General features: G+C 38.5%; 1 protein-coding gene across 37 annotated transcripts in view; it reads right to left on the reverse strand.

The window, feature by feature from the left end:
* NRXN1 (neurexin 1) overlaps positions 1-20,855 on the reverse strand; it is a gene marked incomplete at its 5' end in the record, with an annotated part of 1,133,428 nt that overhangs the window by 175,238 nt on the left and 937,335 nt on the right. For all 37 annotated transcript variants that reach the window (XM_082852240.1, XM_082852238.1, XM_082852224.1 and 34 more), the window contains one exon: positions 309-480. In XM_082852240.1, coding sequence (XP_082708366.1) covers positions 309-480 — 172 coding nt within the window. The remainder of the gene's footprint in view (positions 1-308; positions 481-20,855) is intronic.

Below are 20,855 nucleotides of genomic sequence, written 5' to 3' on the forward strand. Positions count from 1 at the left end.
AAATGCAAGAATCCAGTCAACAAAGAGCTTTGACATGTTGTGCCTTTTATGTGTGCATTTTTCTGGTTTCACTGATGTCCCGAATTTTGCAAACGATAACGTGTGCCTTCGAGTTCTCCTATAAAATGCCATTTGTACACTGTATCAAGAACAGTTTAGGACAGCATTACATTCACGACTCTAAAATCTGATAAATACTTGACGGTTTCTCCGAAAACCCAAAATTGGGTGAAACGGACGAAAACAATGCTTCGTTTTCCAGTTTGTTTTTCATAAAATCTTCCCCCGATACACATTCACTGGCTTACCTGCAGGGTAGCGCTCAATCACTGGCCAGCTGTCCACCTGTAACGTGGCATTGCCACCACTCCTCGTGAAACGGACTACATGGTATTTCCCATCGTTAATGATTGCATTGGACTCTTCGATGGCGATGTCATCTGTCCCAACGTTAAATTTAACTCCGATTTTTCCTTGATGCTGGAACGGAGGAGGGGAGTAAAAAGAGTTATATGAAGTTGTGCTGATTCATCATCATTTAATAAGAATTACATACAGGGTATTGCTCAAAAACACGCTTCAGAACAACAGCTGCTTTCCTCCGATTTTACTTCTGAAAAGCTCCGGCAAGGTTCTTGACATTTGGATAAATATGAAGCTTCTCTTTCATGGATAATTGATATTCCAAAAGACATGCTTTCAAGAGAATTGAGCTGCCTTCTTCCCAGAGGCTGCCACAGACAAGGCACACAGCTGCCTGTGTTAAAGGATATACTTTCATGTTCTTTAACATAGCTCCTTTAATCCACGCCTTCCATTTCACAAGAAAAATGAGGCTTGAAATTCTCCCTTTTAATAACTGGTAAAATCAGAGCAATGAAGTCTATTTCTAAATACAAAGTGGACAAAAGCTCACAATATAGAAAATCACTCTACAGGGTATGGGCACACAGACAGGCATTTAATGAGTACAATCATTATTCACACAAAAAAATCATCATATGCTAAGAATCTGAAGTTCACTGAATTTCTTTATTTTGCAGATGATGAAACTATGACACAGGAAGGTGCAATGAGTTGTTCAAGGTCATATAACTAAATAGAGGGGTGCTAGAGTTAGAATTCAGTTCCCTCATTCTTCATTTATACCTAAGCTAAGATGATGTTAAGATATGGGTATCTAAAAGTAACTACCTCTCTGAATTATGCAAAGCAACATTCTAAGTGCAAAGCTTGTGGCTGTTAACTTTATAATTTCATAACACGCAGCAAAGAGAAACATGTGCTTATGTCCTCTGGCTTTGAGAAGCCTTCTCTAACAGCAGGGCTGTCAACTCTACCATAAGTTCGGTTGGTTTTTAAAGCATGTGGATTTGCCCTTAATCAGTAGCACAGAATACTTGCACTGTGGGCCCTTGTCAGAGTACATAACCTCAAACTGTCTGCAGCTCACCTTTTATCAAACCTCAGTTGAGAGGAACGACATGGGGGAAAAGGGATATAAAGGACATATAGTCCATCCATTCCTGCAGAAATTTAAAATCAGAAACCAGAAGATTTGGACCACATCCTCTTGACCTCTTGCTGGTTTCTCATCATTGAACTAAGCAGCAAGAGCATGGCATGAGTTTACACTGAGGGTTATTGTAAAAGAAAAAAATCTTGTGTAACACTGCATTAATTGAAGGGAAGTATTTGAAGATGTTGTTTGGGACACTGATCTTGTCACTGTCCCCTTCTATATTTCTTCTTCCTGGTTCTTAGTGTCCATAAAAGATCTCTTTCTTATAACAGGTTAGTATGGTTTTTATTTTTGTGTGTTTTGATTTGTTTTGGGCTTGATGAACAATATGACTTGAAATCACATTTCCTTTCTGACTGGTTATTAGGAAACTCAGAGTCAAAGTGAGTAGGGAAATTTTACAAGTTGCATAGACCCCTGCTATACTGTTTTTCCCTGGGCTTATTTTTATTTTCTACCATATTTCTCAAGATCCTTATTTTTAAATATATGCCATTGTAAGGCATTTCGGTTTTTGGTAGATTGATTCAGATGACAACTAAACAACAGGATTCCAATAAACACTAACCTCTTATCCAAGGGCCTATAAAGACATTTTTAGACATCTTTTTAGCATAGGTCTTTGGTGCAAGCACTCATTATTTTTTCACTTTGGTAGAATTCCTATTTGCTCATTTTCAGTAAAATATTTAACATGGCATATTTATATTTTAACACATATGTGATATAACTCCACAGGAAATTTTTTAAGAATCTTATTTAAGAGGTTTATTATCTTTATTTAAACAACACTTCTATAGTGTTCTAAGCACTTTACAAATACTAACTCTGGTATTTCTCCTAACAGCCCCAGGAAAGAGGTACTATTTTATCTGCATTTGACATTTGAGGAAACTGAAACACAGAGTGACTAAGTAACTTGGCTAAGGTCATGCAGCTAGAAAGAGAAAAGCTGTGATTCAAACCCAGCCAGTTGGGCTCCAGAGGTTGAGTTCCCACTCATGACACTAGGCTGAATGTTAGTAATATCGGGTCATCCTCTAGCTGCAGTTAGCAGATTTGGTAAATCTGGTTGTTCTTTGTTACCTGTTTCATCTTTCTGGTTGGCACCACGGAGCCTCTTATTATGCTTTGCAGACTGTATGTATCAATCAATGCGTGCTTAAAATAATTTTATAGAGGACAGTAAGCAACTGATATGTGGACATAATAGGATGCTAAAATGGACTCTTTTTGTCTCAGTTTCAGCTGCAATCCTGAGATACCAATAAGTAAAAAGCAAACAAACAAACACAGATTTCTACTTCCATTTTACAAAATGAGGTACAAGATTGCCTAAGCCAGACTTGCAAAGAAGAGCACTGAAAACTGCTTTTGAGACCCTGAATTAATAACCTATTTGCAGCCCATTAAAGAGGCAAGAAAGACCAAGAAGCCAATGATAATTAGAAGAGGATTTTTGAATGTGATGTGATTTGCATGTACCGCCAAGGTAGAAGGTTACTTTTCCCTTATCTTAGGGGTGCACAGGAAAGGGACTTTAATGGAACATCTCAGAAAGTTTGATACTTGTCTCCTGGAACTTGGGGCAGTTGGGGTAATCAGCAACCCCAGTTGCCCTTGCCTGGGATTTGACACTTGCCTGACAAATCTTCAAGGGGAGAGACTGAGACTGGCTGATGCTCTGATGGCAGAGCAAGAAGTGATTACTGCACCAGGGCTCACCTGTACATTAGTTTGTTAGAAGGAACATGTGAGCATTATACATGGACCATGGGTTAGAGCGCCAGCACTGAATTATGTTGTATTCTATCCAAGAGGTCCCCTGGGGAGAGAGGTGGTGAGTAGTTAAGACAACTCAAGAGAAAGAACCTGGAGTTGCAGTGATGGGTGCCCAGGGACTGAGGCGGAAATCCTAAATGACCATCTGAAGGATGTGGTTAAGAGAACTAAAAAAAGCCCACCAAAATGCCCCCCAAGAGTGCCCCTCAGTGTCAATCTTAAGCATGGGCTAAGCACAGCTAGACAGTTACTATTGTATTAGCTAAGTAAGATCATTTCTGCCCCTTATCTCCTCTTCTCCTGCTTCATCCCTGGAGGAGTCAAGGAGAAGAGTAAACATCGTGTAAACAAGAGGAGAAACAACCCTGCTCCCTCACCCAGGGCAAGTGGCAGCTCTAAGGCAGCCCAAGCAGGGGTAAAGGGGTAAGGGGCTGGCTTTAACTGAAGTTGTATTTATTATTACAAAGGAGTAAGCTGAAATTACTTATGTCTAAACATGAACAGATGATTTTTTTTATTATCTAAAAATGACCAAGGTAGTGTTGAGACATTTCCTAGACTTTACTGGGGTCAGGAAGAAATATTTGACAGAACAGGTTTAAATTCCTGTTGCAACCTAGGAATCAGCTCTTTCACCGTAACAAGTACATGGAGATATTTGTTACTCTAGAGCTGATTGTTTCACTGTCTCTTCTATTACAGTCATGCATCTTATCCCAGGATAGATGGAAAGAAACTCTTCAAGTTTCCTACTTGTTCTGATAGGAAGGCTACAGTAGGCTATTTTCATCAGAGTTCTAATCAGTAAGGAGATTCAAGTTCTGTGAATAGACGCATTACAATGCTAAAGATACAAAATGCACCAAACTCTGAAACAGAGTCTTTTACCTTATCCGGAAATGTTTCTGCAATATGAAATGTAAAATGCTTATTTCCTAGGGTAAAGAAATGCCCAGATTTCTCAGGGATTCATTTCTTGCAACACAGTAAAACAAACTATTAAGAAACAGTGAGAATTGCTGATACTTGGAAAGCTTCTGACTTTTAAATGATGCCCATCTTTCCCTGCATATGTTGATTCTTCAACTTCCAACATCTTTAACATCTCATGGATTCAAACTCCAGAGACAGCTAGACCAGAAATGAATACCACCAAAGTAGGCTCAGACAACAGACTGTACCCTAACTCAGACATTATTTACCCCACCCCAGGTTGCATCAAGTCCTTGAAAAATAACTTAAGCATAAATAATAGCCAATGGGCCAATTTTTTTCCCTAAAAACAAATAAATTAAAAAAGGCATATAAACTATAAAATATTACTATCAAGCATGTTTAAAGGACCAATATTTATAAATCCATTCAGAAACTGTAAATATTCTCAAAACACATCCCTCCCATATTGACAGGATAGCAAGTCATTTCAATTATATAAACAAAACTTGCTAAACTTTCTTGCCAATAGATAATTACAATTTAAAAGAATTCATTTCAAATTCTTATTCTCTGGGATTAAATGTGACTGTCCCTGGCAAATTCTCATGACATTGCATTAGCAAAACCAGCAGTAATTTCACTGGACATGTACTGATTTTTCAACTTTGTGTCTTCCTTGAAATAGATAACTGGCTCACACCATAATTTCAAAAATCTATTATGAGAATATCAGTAACGAGGCATTTATAATTTAATGAAGTCTTTCCATGGATTCATTAAATAAATAGTGACAAAGGTAATTACTGATTTTTTCACAAAAGCTCATTTCAGAATAAGGATTATATTATTAGACCAAGTTAAAAGGAAAAATGAAAGATGACACCGGAAAGGAACTTGAAAGTTTTAGCAAGTGACACCATAGTTAATGCATCTCTTAATTCCATCTGTAATCACATATTCATTGGAAAAATATTTGTTTTAACAAAGATCAAGATTTAATGGTATACTCAATGTCTTGGGCATACTTCAAGTAGGATGTTTGTGTGTTATAGATGCGGATATATTTCAATCTATATGCATTCGAAACAGATAAAACAGAATACACATATATAAAGCTTTAGCTTGTGTATGGCATGCCCATATGTCCACTGCTTCTTTTCCCCTACTCTGGGGTTGTTATGAAGAAGCATTTGGCTCAACTATGTCCAGGAAAACAGTAAAAAGTGAAAAATTGTCTTCTTTTTTTGTTGTTCATTTATTTATCATACTCCTAGAGTATCACTAAGCAAGTGAACAAGTGTGCCACCCAGGATGGCATGTAGATTAGCAAGGAGGCTTGTTTATGGGCTATAAGCTTCTTTTGTGCAACACGATACAGTTCTATACTCCAGGGCCCCCCTTTAGAGAAAACTTGACGATGTCTTCAAATGCACTCAATGCTCGCGCTCATTGCCGAGTACAGAACAACTCTCATGGTCCAAGTCTACATTGTCAAGTGAAGTCGGAGTCAGGCTGTGTTATGTTTTGCCCTTCCAGAGACTAACCCTCACCAAGGAACAGAGGTTTTAAGGCTGAAGGGGACTCTGGGGCCTATAGTCACTATTGCTGGGAGTAAGTGACACTGCAGAGCACCAGAGTCAGAGAGCCGCCTGTTCTCTCACCTCAGAACAAACACACTGATTCAGATCATTGCTAATTTAACCCCAAAACATTTCCAAATGAATGACTTAGGGGTCCTTCTGGCCGGTAGAGATTGTGTTTACCAATCTAGCTGGGCCATAATGTCAAGAAGTAGTTTGGGTCCAGTTATTTTAACCTGGCACTGAGCTGGAAAAGCAACCTTTCCCCCCAAAAGAAACCCCACACCATTTCAAAAACGAGGTTACCGCTCCCGTCTTCCACTTTCCCTACTGATTTATACTTTTTTATTCATTCAGCTAATAAATAAAAATTGAATAATATGAATTCTGCATTTGCTAAGTGTGTAGACAATACAAACATGTAAAGTGTGTTCTCTGCCCTTCAGGAAGTTTTCAGTCAAATTGAGAAGATAAATCAGGCATGCAAATATTCACACCCACAAAAGAGTTAAGGGATTCGCTGCAGCACTGGTGGGGAGGGTTCCAGAGGTTCTCAGGGAGCCTCCGACTGTGTGGCCAGTGTTTGGATGGCTGTAATACAGCCAGTGGATCCCAAAGATACCCAGGGACATAGAAGATATGTTCTCTCTGTCCCCCGTCTCTCTTTCTAGGCCCTACATACCAGAGGGCTCACCAGGTACCAGGCACTGAAAAACATACCAAGTATCTACCTGAAACTCCCAGCTGACCTAAAGGTTAAGTGCTACTTTTCCCATCTGCTCAGAGACTTTAGATAATGTGCCCCGACTCATAGAGCTAAAAAATATCAGTACTGGAACCTCACCAAGTTGGAGGGACTTTGTAAAAAAGAATGTCTTCGACTGTGTCCATGTTCCAGAAGATCTTGAAACCAAGGCATGCTCAGAGAATGGAGTTAAGAGTAGGGCTACTGAAAAGTACACCTTTCTTTATAACTGATTACATTTCATAGCGCCACACAACAACGAACTAGAAGTGGCTGAGATCTAGGGTGATACCACCTTAGAAACATCTTGTTTAGAGTCATACATTCTAAGAAAATAGTATTTTCATTTTCTCATCAAATCTTCATTAAGGATAGTATACCTTTTTTATTATATCCCCATTCTTTGGAATGCTATGGCTCCTTTGATCCCATGAAACTATATCCTGACAATGACATCACTCCCCTGGAGGCTGGGTACATCACTCATCTCTTGGTCCTCAGACTGTCTAATAAAACTTTGTAAGCTCACAACGGTCCTCCCTCACACCTGGTTTTAGGTGTTAGTTCTTATGTACCTGTTTTAACTCCTCAACCATATTATAAAGAGCTTGAGAGTAAGAAACAAGACGGACTTATTCCATATTATATCCTTCACAGCACTTTGTGGACCACCTCTGCATTTGTAATTTTCCAAAACTGTTTCACATACACATTCTTTTTTTAGTTGAAATCTAATTCACCTATCATAAAATTTGCCCTTTTCAAGTATACGCTTCAGTGGTTTTAGAACATTAATGAGGTTCTGCAACCATCACCACTATTTATTTACTTATATAAATTTATTTATTTGTTTGTTTATTTATTTTTGGCTGGGTTGGGTCTTGCTTTCTCTGCTTGCGACGAGCGGGGGCTCCAGACGCACAGGCTCAGTAGTTATGGCTCACTGGGCCAGTTGCTCCGCGGCATGTGGGATCTTCCCAGACCAGGGCTCGAACCCGTGTCCCCTGCATTGGCAGGCAGATTCTCAACCACTGGGCCACCAGGGAAGCCCCCATCACCACTATTTAAATCCAGAATGTTTTCATCATGCTGCAATTTTCTTTTGATGAGATAATGCATATAAAGTTCCTAGCACACTTAATGGCCACTCAGCACCTGTGAGCTATATTATTGTATTTTTTTGAATTTTTGAATTTTATTTTATTTATTTTTAATACAGCAGGTTCTTATTAATTAACCATTTAATACATATTAGTATATGTATGCCAATCCCAATCTCCCAATTCATCACAACACTACCACCACCCCTGCTGCTTTTCCCCCTTGGGATCCACACATTTGTTCTCTACATCTGTGTCTCCATTTCTGCCCTGCAAACCGACTCATCTGTACCATTTTTCTAGGTTCCACATACAGGTGTAAATATACGATATTTGTTTTTCTCTTTCTCACTTACTTCACTCTGTATGACAGTCTCTAGATTCATCTACGTCTCTACAAATGACCCCATTTCATTCCTTTTTATGGCTGAGTAATATTCCACTGTATATATGTACCACATCTTCTTTATCCATTCATCTCTCGATAGGCATTTAGGTTGCTTCCATGACCTGGCTATTGTAAATAGTGCTGCAATGAACATTGGGGTACATGTGTCTTTTTGAATTATGGTTTTCTCTGGGTATATGCCCAGTAGCGGGATTGCTGGGTCATAAGGTAATTCTAGTTTTAGTTTTTTAAGGAACTTCCAAACTGTTCTCCATAGTGGCTGTATCAATTTACATTCCCACCAACAATGCAAGAGGGTTCCCTTTCTCCACACCCTCTCCAGCATTTGTTGTTTGTAGATTTTCTGATGATGCCCATTCTAACTGGTGTGAGGTGATACCTCATTGAAGTTTTGATTTGCATTTCTCTAATAATTAGTGATGTTGAGCACCTTTTCATGTGCTTCTTGGCCATCTGTATGTCTTCTTTAGAGAAATGGCTATTTAGGTCTTCTGCCCATTTTTGGACAGGGTTGTTTGTTTTTTTAATATTGAGCTGCATGAGCTGTTTATATGTTTTGGAGATTAATCCTTTGTCTGTTGATTCGTATGGAAATATTTTCTCCCATTCTGAGGGTTGTCTTGTTTATGGTTTCCTTTGCTGTGCAAAAGCTTTGAAGTTTCATTAGGTCCCATTTGTTTATTTTTGTTTTTATTTCCATTACTCTAGGAGGTGGATCAAAAAAAGATCTTGCTGTGATTTATGTCAAAGAGTGTTCTCCTATGTTTTCCTCTAAGAGTTTTACAGTGTCCGGTCTTACATTTAGGTCTCTAATCCATTTTGAGTTTATTTTTGTGTATAGTGTTAGGGGGTGTTCTAATTTCATTCTTTTACACGTAGCTGTCCAGTTCTCCCAGCACCACTTATTGAAAAGACTATCTTTTCTCCATTGTATATCCTTGCCTCCTTTGTCATATATTAGTTGACCATAGGTGTGTGGGTTTATCTCTGGGCTTTCTATACTGTTCCATTGATCTATATTTCTGTTTTTGTGTCAGTACCATTACTGTAGGTTTGTAGTACAGTCTGAAGACAGGAAGTCTGATTCTTCCAGCTCCGTTTTTTTCCCTCAAGACTGCTTTGGCTATTCGGGGTCTTTCGTGTCTCCATACAAATTTTAAGACTTTTTGTTCTACTTTGGTAAAAAATACCATTGGTAATTTGATAGGGATTGAATTGAATCTGTAACTTGCTTTGGGTAGTATAGTCATTTTCACAATATTGATTCTTCCAACCCAAGAACATGGTATATCTCTCCATCTGTTGGCATCATCTTTAATTTCTTTCATCAGTGTCTTATTGTTTTCTGCATACAGGTCTTTTGTCTCCCTAGGTAGGTTTATTCCTAGGTATTTTATTCTTTTTGTTGCAATGGTAAATATGAGTGTTTCCTTAATTTCTCTTTCAGATTTTCCATCATTAGTGTATAGGAATGCAAGAGATTTCTGTGCATTAATTTTATATCCTGCTACTTTACCAAATTCACTGATTAGCTCTAGTAGTTTTCTGGTGGCATCTTTAGGATTCTCTATGTATAGTATCATGTCATCTGCAAACAGTGACAGTTTTACTTCTTCTTTTCCAATTTGTATTCCTTTTATTTCTTTTTCTTCTCTGATTGCCGTAGCTAGGACTTCCAAAACGATTTTGAATGATCGTGGTGAGAGTGGACATCCTTGTCTTGTTCCTGATCTTAGAGAAAATGTTTTCAGCTTTTCACCATTGAGAATGATGTCTGCTGTGGGTTTGTACTATATGTCCTTTATTAAGTTGAGGTAGTTTCTCTCTATACCCACTTTCCGGAGAGTTTTTGTCATAAATTGGTGTTGAATTTTGTCAAAAGATTTTCTGCTTCTATTGAGATTATCATATGGTTTTTATTCTTCAATTTGTTAATATGGTGTATCACATTGATTGATTTGCGTATACTGAAGAATCCTTGCATCTCTGGGATAAATCCCACTTGATCATAGTGTATGATCCTTTTAATGTGTTGTTCGATTCTGTTTGCTAGTATGTTGTTGAGGATTTTTTTTTTTTTTTGCGGTACACGGGCCTCTCACTGTTGTGGCCTCTCCCGTTGTGGAGCACAGGCTCTGGACGCGCAGGCTCAGCGGCCATGGATCACGGGCCCAGCTGCTCCGCAGTATGTGGGATCCTCCCAGACCGGGGCACGAACCCGCATCCCCTGCATCGGCAGGCGGACCCTCAACCACTGTGCCACCAGGGAAGCCCTGTTAAGGATTTTTGCATCTATATTCATCAGTGATATTGGTCTGTAATTTTCTTTTTTTGTAGTATCTTTGTCTGGTTTTGGTATCAGGGTGATGGTGGCCTCGTAGAATAAGTTTGGGAGTGTTCATTCCTCTGCAATTTTTTGGAAGAGTTTGAGGAGAATGGGTGTTAGCTCTTCTCTAAATATTTGATAGAATTCATCTGTGAAGCCATCTGGTCATGGACTTTTGTTGAAAGATTTTTAATTACAGTTTCAATGTTATTACTTGTGATTTGTCTGTTTATATTTTCTATTTCTTCCTGGTTCAGTCTTGGAAGGTTATACCTTTCTAAGAATTTGTCCATTTCTTCCAGCTTGTCCATTTATTGGCATAGAGTTGCTTGTGGAAGTCTCTTAGGATGCTGTATTTCTGTGGTGTCTGTTGTAACTTCTCCTTTGTCATTTCGAATTTTATTGATTTGAGTCCTCTCCTACTTTCTCTTGATGATTCTGGCTAATGGTTTATCAATTTTGTTTATCTTCTCAAAGAACAAGCTTTTAGTTTTACTGATCTTTGCTATTGTTTTCTTTGTTTCTATTTCATTTATTTCTGCTCTGATGTTTATGATTTCTTTCCTTCTACTAACTTTGGGTTTTATTTGTTTTTCTTTCTCTAGTTCCTTTAGGTGTAAGACTAGATTGTTTATTTGAGATTTTGCTTGTTTCTTGAGGTAGGGTTGTATTGCTATTAACTTCCCTCTTAGAACTGCTTTTGCTGCATCCCATAGGTTTTGGATCCTCCTGTTTTCATTGTCTTTTGTCTCTAGGCATTTTTTGATTTCCTCTTTGATTTCTTCAGTGATCTGTTGGTATATAGCAATGAATTGTTTAGCTTCCATGTGTTTGTGTTTTTTACGTTTCTTTCTCTGTAATTGGTTTCTAATCTCATAGCGTTGTAGTCAGAAAAGATGCTTGATATGATTTCAATTTTCTTAAATTTACTGAGGCTTAATTTCTGACTCAAGATATGATCTATCCTGGAGAATGTTCCGTGTGCCCTTGAGAAGAAAGTGTAATCTGCTGTTTTTGGATGGAATGTATAAATATCAATTAAAACTACCTGGTCTATTACGGCATTTAAAGCTTGCGTTTCCCTATTAATTTTCTGCTTGGATGATCTGTCCATTGGTGTAAGTGAGGTGTTAAAGTTCCCACTATTACTGTGTTACTGTCGATTTCCTCTTTTATAGCTGTAGCAGTTGCCTTATGTATTGAGGTGCTCCTATGTTGGGTGCACATATATTTAGAATTGTTATATCTTCTTCCTGGATTGATCCCTTGATTATTATGCAGTGTTCTTCCTCGTCTCTTGTAACATTCTTTATTTTAAAGTCTATTTTATCTGATATGAGTATTGCTGCTCCAGCTTTCTTTTGATATCCACTTGCATGGAATATCTTTTTCCACCCCCTCACTTTCAGTCTGTATATGTCCCTAGGTCTGAAGTGGGTCTCTTGTAGACAGCAATATATATGAGTTTTGTTTTTGTATCCATTCAGCAAGCCTGTGTCTTTTGGTTGGAACATTTAGTCTATTCATGTTTAAGGTAATTATCGATATGTATGCTCCTATGACCATTTTCTTAATTGTTTTGGGTTTGTTTTCGTAGGTCCTTTTCCTCTCTTGTGTTTCCCACTTAGAGAAGTTCCTTTAGCATTTGTTGTAGAGCTGGTTTGGTGGTGCTGAATTCTCTTAGCTTTTGTTTGTCTGTAAAGCTTTTGATTTCTCCATAGAATCTGAATGAGATCCTTGACAGGTAGGATAATCTTGGTTGTAGGTTCCTCCCTTTCATCACTTTAAGTATATCATGCCACTCCCTTCTGGCTTGTAGAGTTTCTGCTGAGAAATCAGCTGTTAACCTTATGGGAGTTCCCTTGTATATTTTTTGTCATTTTGCCCTTGCTGCTTTCAGTAATTTTTCTTTGTCTTTAATTTTTGCCAATTTGATTACTATGTGTCTCAGCATGTTTCTCCTAGGGTTTATCCTGTAAGGGACTCACTGAGCTTCCTGGACTTGGGTGGCTATTTCCTTTCCCATGTTAAGGCAGTGTTTAACTATAATCTCTTTAAATATTTTCTCAGGTCCTTTCTCTCTCTTCTCCTTCTGGGACCCCTACAATGGGAATGTTGTTGCATTTAATGTTCTCCCAGAGGTCTCTTAGGCTGTCTTCATTTCTTTTCATTCTTTTTTCTTTATTCTGTTCCACAGCAGTGAATTCTACCATTCTGTCTTCCAGGTCACTTATCCGTTCTTCTGCCTCAGTTTTTCTGCCATTGATTCCTTCTAGTGTAATTTAGATTTCAGTTATTGTATTGTTCATCTCTGTTTGTTTGTTCTTTAGTTCTTCTAGGTCTTTGTTAAACATTTCTTGCATCTTCTCGATCTTTGCCTCCATTCTTTTTCTGAGACCCTGGATCATCTTCACTATCCTTATTCTGAATTCTTTTTGTAGAAAGTTACCTATCTCCACTTTGCTTAGTTGTTTTTCTGGGGTTTTATCTTGTTCCTTCATCTGGTACATAGCCCTCTTCCTTTTCATCTTGTCTACCTTTCTGTGAATGTGGTTTTTGTTCCAGTGGCTGCAGGATTGTAGTTCTTCTTGCTTCTGCTGTCTGCCCTCTGGTGGATGAGGCTGTCTAAGAGGCTTGTGCAAGTTTCTCTATGGGAGGGACTCATGGTGGGTAGAGCTGGCTGTTGCTCTTGTGGGCAAAGCTCAGTAAAACTTTAATCCGCTTGTCTGCTGATGGGTGGGGATTGGTTCCTTCCCTGTTGGTTGTTTGTCCTGAGGCAACCCAACACTGGAGCCTACCCAGGCTCTTTGCTGGGGCTAATGGTGGACTCTGGGAGGGCTCATGCCAAGGAGTACTTCCCAGAACTTCTGCTGTCAGTGTCCTTTTTCCCACGGTGAGACACAGGCACCCCACCCACCCCCGCAGGAGACCCTCCAACACTAGCAGGTAGGTCTGGTTCAGTCTCCTATGGGGTCACTGCTCCTTCCCCTTGGTCCCAATGTGCACACTACTTCGTGTGTGCCCTCCAAGAATGGAGTCTCTGCCTCCCCCAGTCCTGTTGAAGTCCTGCAATCAAATCCCACTAGCCTTCAAAGTCTGATAATATAGGAATTCCTCCTCCCATTGCCGGACCCCCAGACTGGGATGTCTGACACAGAGCTCAGAACCTTCACTCTAGTGGGTGGATTTCTGTGGTATAAGTGTTCTCCAGTTTGTGGGTCACCCACCCAGCAGTTATGGGATTTGATTTTATTGTGATTGCGCCCCTCCTACCGTCTCATTGTGGCTTCTCCTTTGTCTTTGGATGTGAGGTATCTTTTTTGGTGAGTTCCAGTGTCTTCCTGTCAATGCTTGTTCATCAGTTAGTTGTGATTCTGGTGCTCTTGCAAGAGGGAGCAATAGCACGTCCTTCTACTGTGTCATTGTCCAAGTCCTCTTCATCCTCTGACTCGCAGTCCACGATTGCATCAGCGACAAGGCCAGGGCCGGGCTCTTACTCCTATTATTGTTATTCTTACATTTGGAAAACAATGTTTTACTTCATAGTAGTTTGACGGAAGTTAATTAAAATAATGCTTGAATTATATAGCCATTACACTTTAGTTAGGACACATAATACCTCATTGATCTTCATAACAATTTATGAAGTAGCATATCTATTTTGCAAATAAAGAAGCTAAAGGTTAGAAAAGCTGAAAATTGACCAAAGTCAGAGCATCCGTCTACTGTTTGACTAAGAGGGAACATTCTAAAATCTACTCATGCTCACCTATGGGATAAACTGTCTAGCCACTGTTTGTACTGAAGCAGAGTCTGCTTGATTAGACAACCCTCTACGGTCCCTGCCATGTCAATGATACTATGGTTCTACAAAAAGCTAAATGGATGGCTAAGCAGTTAGTACAGAAGAACAAAGAAAGAGAGAGAGAGAGAGAGGGAGGGATGGAGGGAGGGAGGAGGGAAGGACTAGTTTTTTTTTAAATAAATCAAAAGCACCTGTTCTTGGATTGGAAGAATCAAGTTCTTGGATTGGAAGAATCAACATTGTGAAAATGACTCTACTACCCAAAGCAATCTATAGATTCAATGCAATCCCTATCAAACTACCACTGGCATTTTTCAAAGAACTAGAACAAAAAATTTTGCAATTTGTATGGAAACACAAAAGACCCCGAATAGCCAAAGCAATCTTGAGAACGAAAGAAGGAACTGGAGGAATCAGGCTCCCTGACTTCAGACTACACTACAAAGCTACAGTTATCAAGACGGTATGGTACTGGCACAAAAACAGGAAGATAGATCCATGGAACAGGATAGAAAGCCCAGAGATAAACCCAGGCACATATGGACACCTTATCTTTGATAAAGGTGGCAGGAATGTACAGTGGAGAAAGGACAGCCTCTTCAATAAGTGGTGCTGGGAAAACTGGATAGGTACATGTAAAAGTATGAGATTAGATCACTCCCTAACACCATACACAAAAATAAGCTCAAAATGGATTAAAGACCTAAATGTAAGGCCAGAAACTATCAAACTCTTAGAGGAAAACATAGGCAGAACACTCTATGACATAAATCACAGCAAGATCCTTTCTGACCCACCTCCTAGAGTAATGGAAATAAAAACAAAAATAAACAAATGGGACCTAATGAAACTTCAAAGCTTTTGCACAGCAAAGGAAACCATAAACAAGACCAAAAAACAACCCTCAGAATGGGAGAAAATATTTGCAAATGAAGCAACTGACAAAGGATTAATCTCCAAAATTTACAAGCAGCTCATGCAGCTCAATAACAAAAAAACAAACAACCCAATCCAAAAATGGGCAGAAGACCTAAATAGACATTTCTCCAAAGAAGATATACAGACTGCCAACAAACACATGAAAGAATGCTCAACATCATTAATCATTAGAGAAATGCAAATCAAAACTACAATGAGATATCAGATACCAGTCAGAATGGCCATCATCAAAAAATCTAGAAACAATAAATGCTGGAGAGGATGTGGAGAAAAGGGAACACTTTTGCACTGCTGGTGGGAATGTGAATTGGTTCAGCCACTATGGAGAACAGTATGGAGGTTCCTTAAAAAACTACAAATAGAACTACCATATGACCCAGCAATCCCACTACTGGGCATATACCCTGAGGAAACCAAAATTCAAAAAGAGTCATGTACCAAAATGTTCATTGCAGCTCTATTTACAATAGCCCGGAGATGGAAACAACCTAAGTGTCCATCATCGGATGAATGGATAAAGAAGATGTGGCACATATATACAATGGAATATTACTCAGCCATAAAAAGAAACGAAATTGAGCTATTTGTAATGAGGTGGATAGACCTAGAGTCTGTCATACAGAGTGAAGTAAGTCAGAAAGAAAAAGACAAATACCGTATGCTAACACATATATATGGAATTTAAGGGAAAAAAATGTCATGAAGAACCTAGGGGTAAGGCAGGAATAAAGATGCAGACCTCCTAGAGAACAGACTTGAAGTTATGGGGAGGGGGAAGGGTGAGCTGTGACAGGGCGAGAGAGAGTCATGGACATATACACACTAACAAACGTAGTAAGTTAGATAGCTAGTGGGAAGCAGCCGCATGGCACAGGGATATTGGCTCGGTGTTTTGTGACAGCCTGGAGGGGTGGGATAGGGAGGGTGGGAGGGAGGGAGACGCAAGAGGGAAGACATATGGGAACATAGGTTTATGTATGACTGATTCACTTTGTTATAAAGCAGAAACTAACACACCATTGTAAAGCAATTATACCACAATAAAGTAAAAAATAATAATAATAAAAAAAAAGCACCTAAGTTTGAATTTGAGTCTTAGATTTTTGTTTCAAAATTTATACAATAGCTGAGATCTAGGATTGTATTATATATTTAAATCAGAAATTCTTCATTTTATGAGGGGAAAGGGGATATCCCACTAGGTCGATGATTCAGAGTAACCTAAAGGCCTTTTGTAAACCATACGTGTTTTTTCCCAGGGAAATTATAACCCTCCTCTCCAGGGGGGATGGAGAGACTTGGCTTTATGGGAAAGAACCGTTGTCTTGCTACATTTGTAGGACTTGATGGTGGTGGTGAGAATAAGGGTCAATGAGTTCTTCTCTTGAGGACGGATAGACCCTGAGTTCTGGTGATAACACCAACTCTTCAGTGCCTCCATTTCCTCACATTCTCTCTCCTTTGATGAAATTAAATCGAGAATCAGAATAATGTTGGAATGAAACTAGCCCACTAAATGACTGGCGGGTGTGTCTTTGAAAGAGGCAATCACCCTAATGTTGCTATTTTGAGACTATCTCTATTTTGTTTGTTTTACCAGTTGAGCCAATACTGGATTATCTGTTGTATTTTAAAAGACAGTCTTGAACCATTATGAAGTTTTCCAATGTGGTCGTGGGTTCAGAAATGTAATCAAGCCTTTTTCACAGTACTTTCCCATGGTTCAAATAGCATATCTCCGCATGAAGCCATACAACTGTAGAACAAAATGAAACTAATTTATCCTCTTGGGAATCAGAGTCAGCTCATTAAGATCATTAATTCTGCATTTCCATTCACTGAAATAGCAACCATCATAAAACAGAAATACTCATCTTTAAATGTGTCCTTATATATGAAGAACGTGTCCTATCATTAAGCTTTTTTTCCTCTGAATAATCAAAAAGCAAAAATCAAACAGATTTTGATTTGGCTGGTGACCTATCTCAGGTTCTTAATTTTTCACAGGTAAGACCTCTGGTTGAATATTTAGCCCAGTGGTCTGGCATCATGACAAACCCCTGGGGTTGCCGTATGGAGATCTAAGGCGACACTGGCTTAAGTTAAGCCTTGTCAAAAGTTCAGTGGGCTGGTCACATATGGCTTTTTTTTTTTAATGTTTTTTGATTTGTTTTATTATTACTGCCTTTAAAATCCTTGTGGGTATTAAACTAGCTTTGATCAGATTTCTTGGTCATTCAGAAAACTATGTGCAATAAACACTGGGTTTCCGGTGCTGATTAAAACCATAACATTTGCTTCCCTGCTTTTCTCTGTTTCCTTATCTTTGGGCCATTATACTGCTTATTATTACCTCCACCAGGAACCCGACAGGGATAGGATATTCAGCTCTATCAATTCCAGTAGCTGTTGGTATTTCTATGTAAAATGGTTTCCCTATAAAAGATGTTTGGGATTATTTGTATATTTCATTTACCTGTTGTATCACAGAACCATCAATTTCAAGGAGAGCTGACTATGTAATTGCAGTCTGACTCTATTCTATAGCACGGAGCACACCATTTTTCAGACAAGAGACAAAACATCTTTGGATGGTGAATTTAGTCCTCTACATGGTAAATGTTACCTTAGTAGCTAGGTTGTAAGTCAAACAAAATTAGCCTTTGTATTAAACACACCTTTAAGAAACAAAAATATATTAAGAGATAAGTGCAGTTATTTTTAATGACTCGGTGAATGCTTATAAGCTATACGTGAAATGAAAAGGTTAGTTTGGAAGGGATTTTTTTTTTTTTTTTTTGCTGTACGCGGGCCTCTCACTGTTGTGGCCTCTCCCGTTGCGGAGCACAGGCTCCGGACACGCAGGCTCAGCGGCCGTGGCTCACAGGCCCAGCCGCTCCGCGGCATGTGGGATCTTCCCGGACCGAGGCACGAACCCGTGTCCCCTGCATCGGCAGGCGGACTCTCAACCACTGCGCCACCAGGGAAGCCCGGGATATCATTTTTTAAAGATGTGTTTGTAAATTGTGAAAAATAATAGGTAATATTTTCAGGTGTGTTTGATGAACTGACTTCTAAAAAATGCTATCTTGGGTTTCACAAGCCTCAAGCGGAGCCCTAACTTGAAACGCATTCCAAGAGAAAAGCTGACAGTGCTACCTTTCTCCTTTTTGTTTTTATTGACTCCTAGTCCAGGACCACCTGTTTACATCCTTAGAAAAAGCAAATGGGTGCATATGGGCAGAGAAATGCATTCACCAAAGACTATTTTCTATAGAATCAGCAAGGCTCTATTATCCCCAGTGTGGTAAGTAATGATTTCTGAAGCCATCAAAAATAAATCTATGTTTATGTGTGTAATTGTGGCACAGAAGAGTTTTCAGAAGAGAATATAGACTCTTTAAGGTTGAAGCTCCTGATGATTATGATCTTTCTTCATCTTAATAAAATAATATTGCCACGAAAATAAAGTAATGGTCAAGAAACATCTAGCAAGTATTTATTAGGTACAGTCCATTTCATGAAAACACTACCACTCTTTCCAGGACTTAGAACTTTTTAAATGTATGTAGGTTGTGTTTACATACATTCATTTTCCTAAATTATATGATTTTCTTGCATAAATGATACTCAAATTTTGGAAATATCATAACACGAGTTTAATCTTCACATTTATTCATTTATTTATCCATTCATTCACTCATCAAATACAGATGGATTTCATACTATATTCCTGACATTCTGTCAAATTCTGGATAAAAAGTGGTTAACAAAACAGCGCCACTGCCATTATGAAGCTCTAAGTCTCATTATTTCTTTATACATTAAAATTTATATTAGCATATAAAGTACGCTAAGTGTCAAGAAGTAAAAGGGCAGGGTGTTATGAGAGGCATTGAATGATTCAGGAAAGCCTCTTTGAGGAGCTGAAGATGTGAAGAAATCAACAATGAGAGTAAGTGTTTTCCAGACAAAGGACACAGTATGTACACAGGCCCTGAGGAGGGAAAATATGTATGTATAAAGACAGATACTTTTATGTACAAATGCAGATTCAGATATAAATATATGGACTCTTTGTAGTGACAGAGATATGTAAATTATGTACGAAAATATCTAGGGATTATCCAGAAAATTTATCTAGGAGATAAAACTAGATTATTGAATTATACATAAAAAAGTAAAATATATCATTTGCAGACATAAAGCAATTGGAAAATAGCTAACCACATTTAAAAAATCTTGCAATCTAAGAATGGAAAGTTGTTGATGTATATGTAGAACCTAACAGTATGTATCTTGACATTCATCTAATTGTTTGTTCCTAAGTTTCATTCAACAATGTGCTTTATGAAATGTAGTATATAAAGACTTTCTGAAGCAACAGGGACACACTACATTTTCTAAGAGTCATTTGCTTCTACAATGTCAAAAAATGATTCATCATTCTGTGCTTATATTTCAAAGCTAATGTAACATGTTTAGTTTCTTTGTGGGGCAGAATGTCTTGTTAACTCATTTCTCTAGAGAGCTCTTTTATCTCAAGATGTAGCAAGAGTTTTCTGTACACACTTCCCCTTAAAAATACTGTTTGAAATCATTTGACTTGTTTTTCAAGTACCCTCTACAAATTAGTTGAAGAAAGAAAAGTTTTCACCTTTGACCCTTCCCTGCTCTGGAGAACAATCAACAAAGTTCAATGTTGGAGTCCCTAAAATGCAGGTTTCCAGGTAATAAACAAGACACTTTAAAATAAGAAGAGAAATTTTCATCTAATTATTTTTCTGGAAAATTTTTGAATAAATGAAGTCAGAAGATAAATTTTTCCTGCAGTTTGGCCTAGAAATTTGAAGCCAAAAACACACTAAGTGTTTAAATCCAAATAATTTACGAGCATTTTGAACCTGAGGCAAATATTCATTGCTAACTTCTCCAGAGCAGTCATCACTGGGGGTTCCTTGAGATCATCTCTTTTCATGGTTCCCCTGGAAGAGCCAGAGGGTCTTTTGAAGAGACTTGTGGATTCTGATGACACAGTAAAGCCAGAGTGAGAGATAAGTACTGGGAGCAAAGTCAAGTTATTAGCCACCTATCAAAAGAACACATGTTCTCCCTCTCTCTCTCTCTTTTTCTCACTGCTCTGTCACACTGGACTTCCATTTCCATGAATGTAGCACATTCTGTCCCATCTCAGGACCTTTGTTGTTCCTTCTGTCTAGTTATCTCTTTCCTTGTTTCCCCCATCCTCAAATAACTGATCCCCTATATTGGGGGGTGAAAAAGAACCTTGAGAACTTTAGGGTGGAGCTGGTCATGAACTCTGATGAGCAAAAGGACAATGCTTGTCTGTGAAAAATGCCCTTTTATGAAGCAAGAACTGAAGAGTGGATACCCACTGAAGTACAAAACACACTCACTTAAAGGTCTGCCCTGACAATAGTTGAAAAGCCAGTGCCATATAGGAAGGCATGTCTCATTTGATTAACAGTATTCTCCAGTGGACTTGGGGTTATCTGTGATAAATCTTTCATTATTAAAAATCACTGCAAGATTCATATGCTATGATCTCACACCCAACGTATATACTTCCCTTGCCAAACAGGTCCACTCTTTCAAAATGAACATAAATCAAAACTCATTGAGAAGATAAAAATCCCTTGAGAAATTAATCACAAATATCTTCTAAGGCCAAATGGATACCATATCCAACT

The sequence above is a fragment of the Leucopleurus acutus genome (assembly GCF_964270905.1).
Source record: "Leucopleurus acutus genome assembly, chromosome: 12".
NCBI classification, from domain to species: Eukaryota; Metazoa; Chordata; class Mammalia; order Artiodactyla; family Delphinidae; genus Leucopleurus; species Leucopleurus acutus.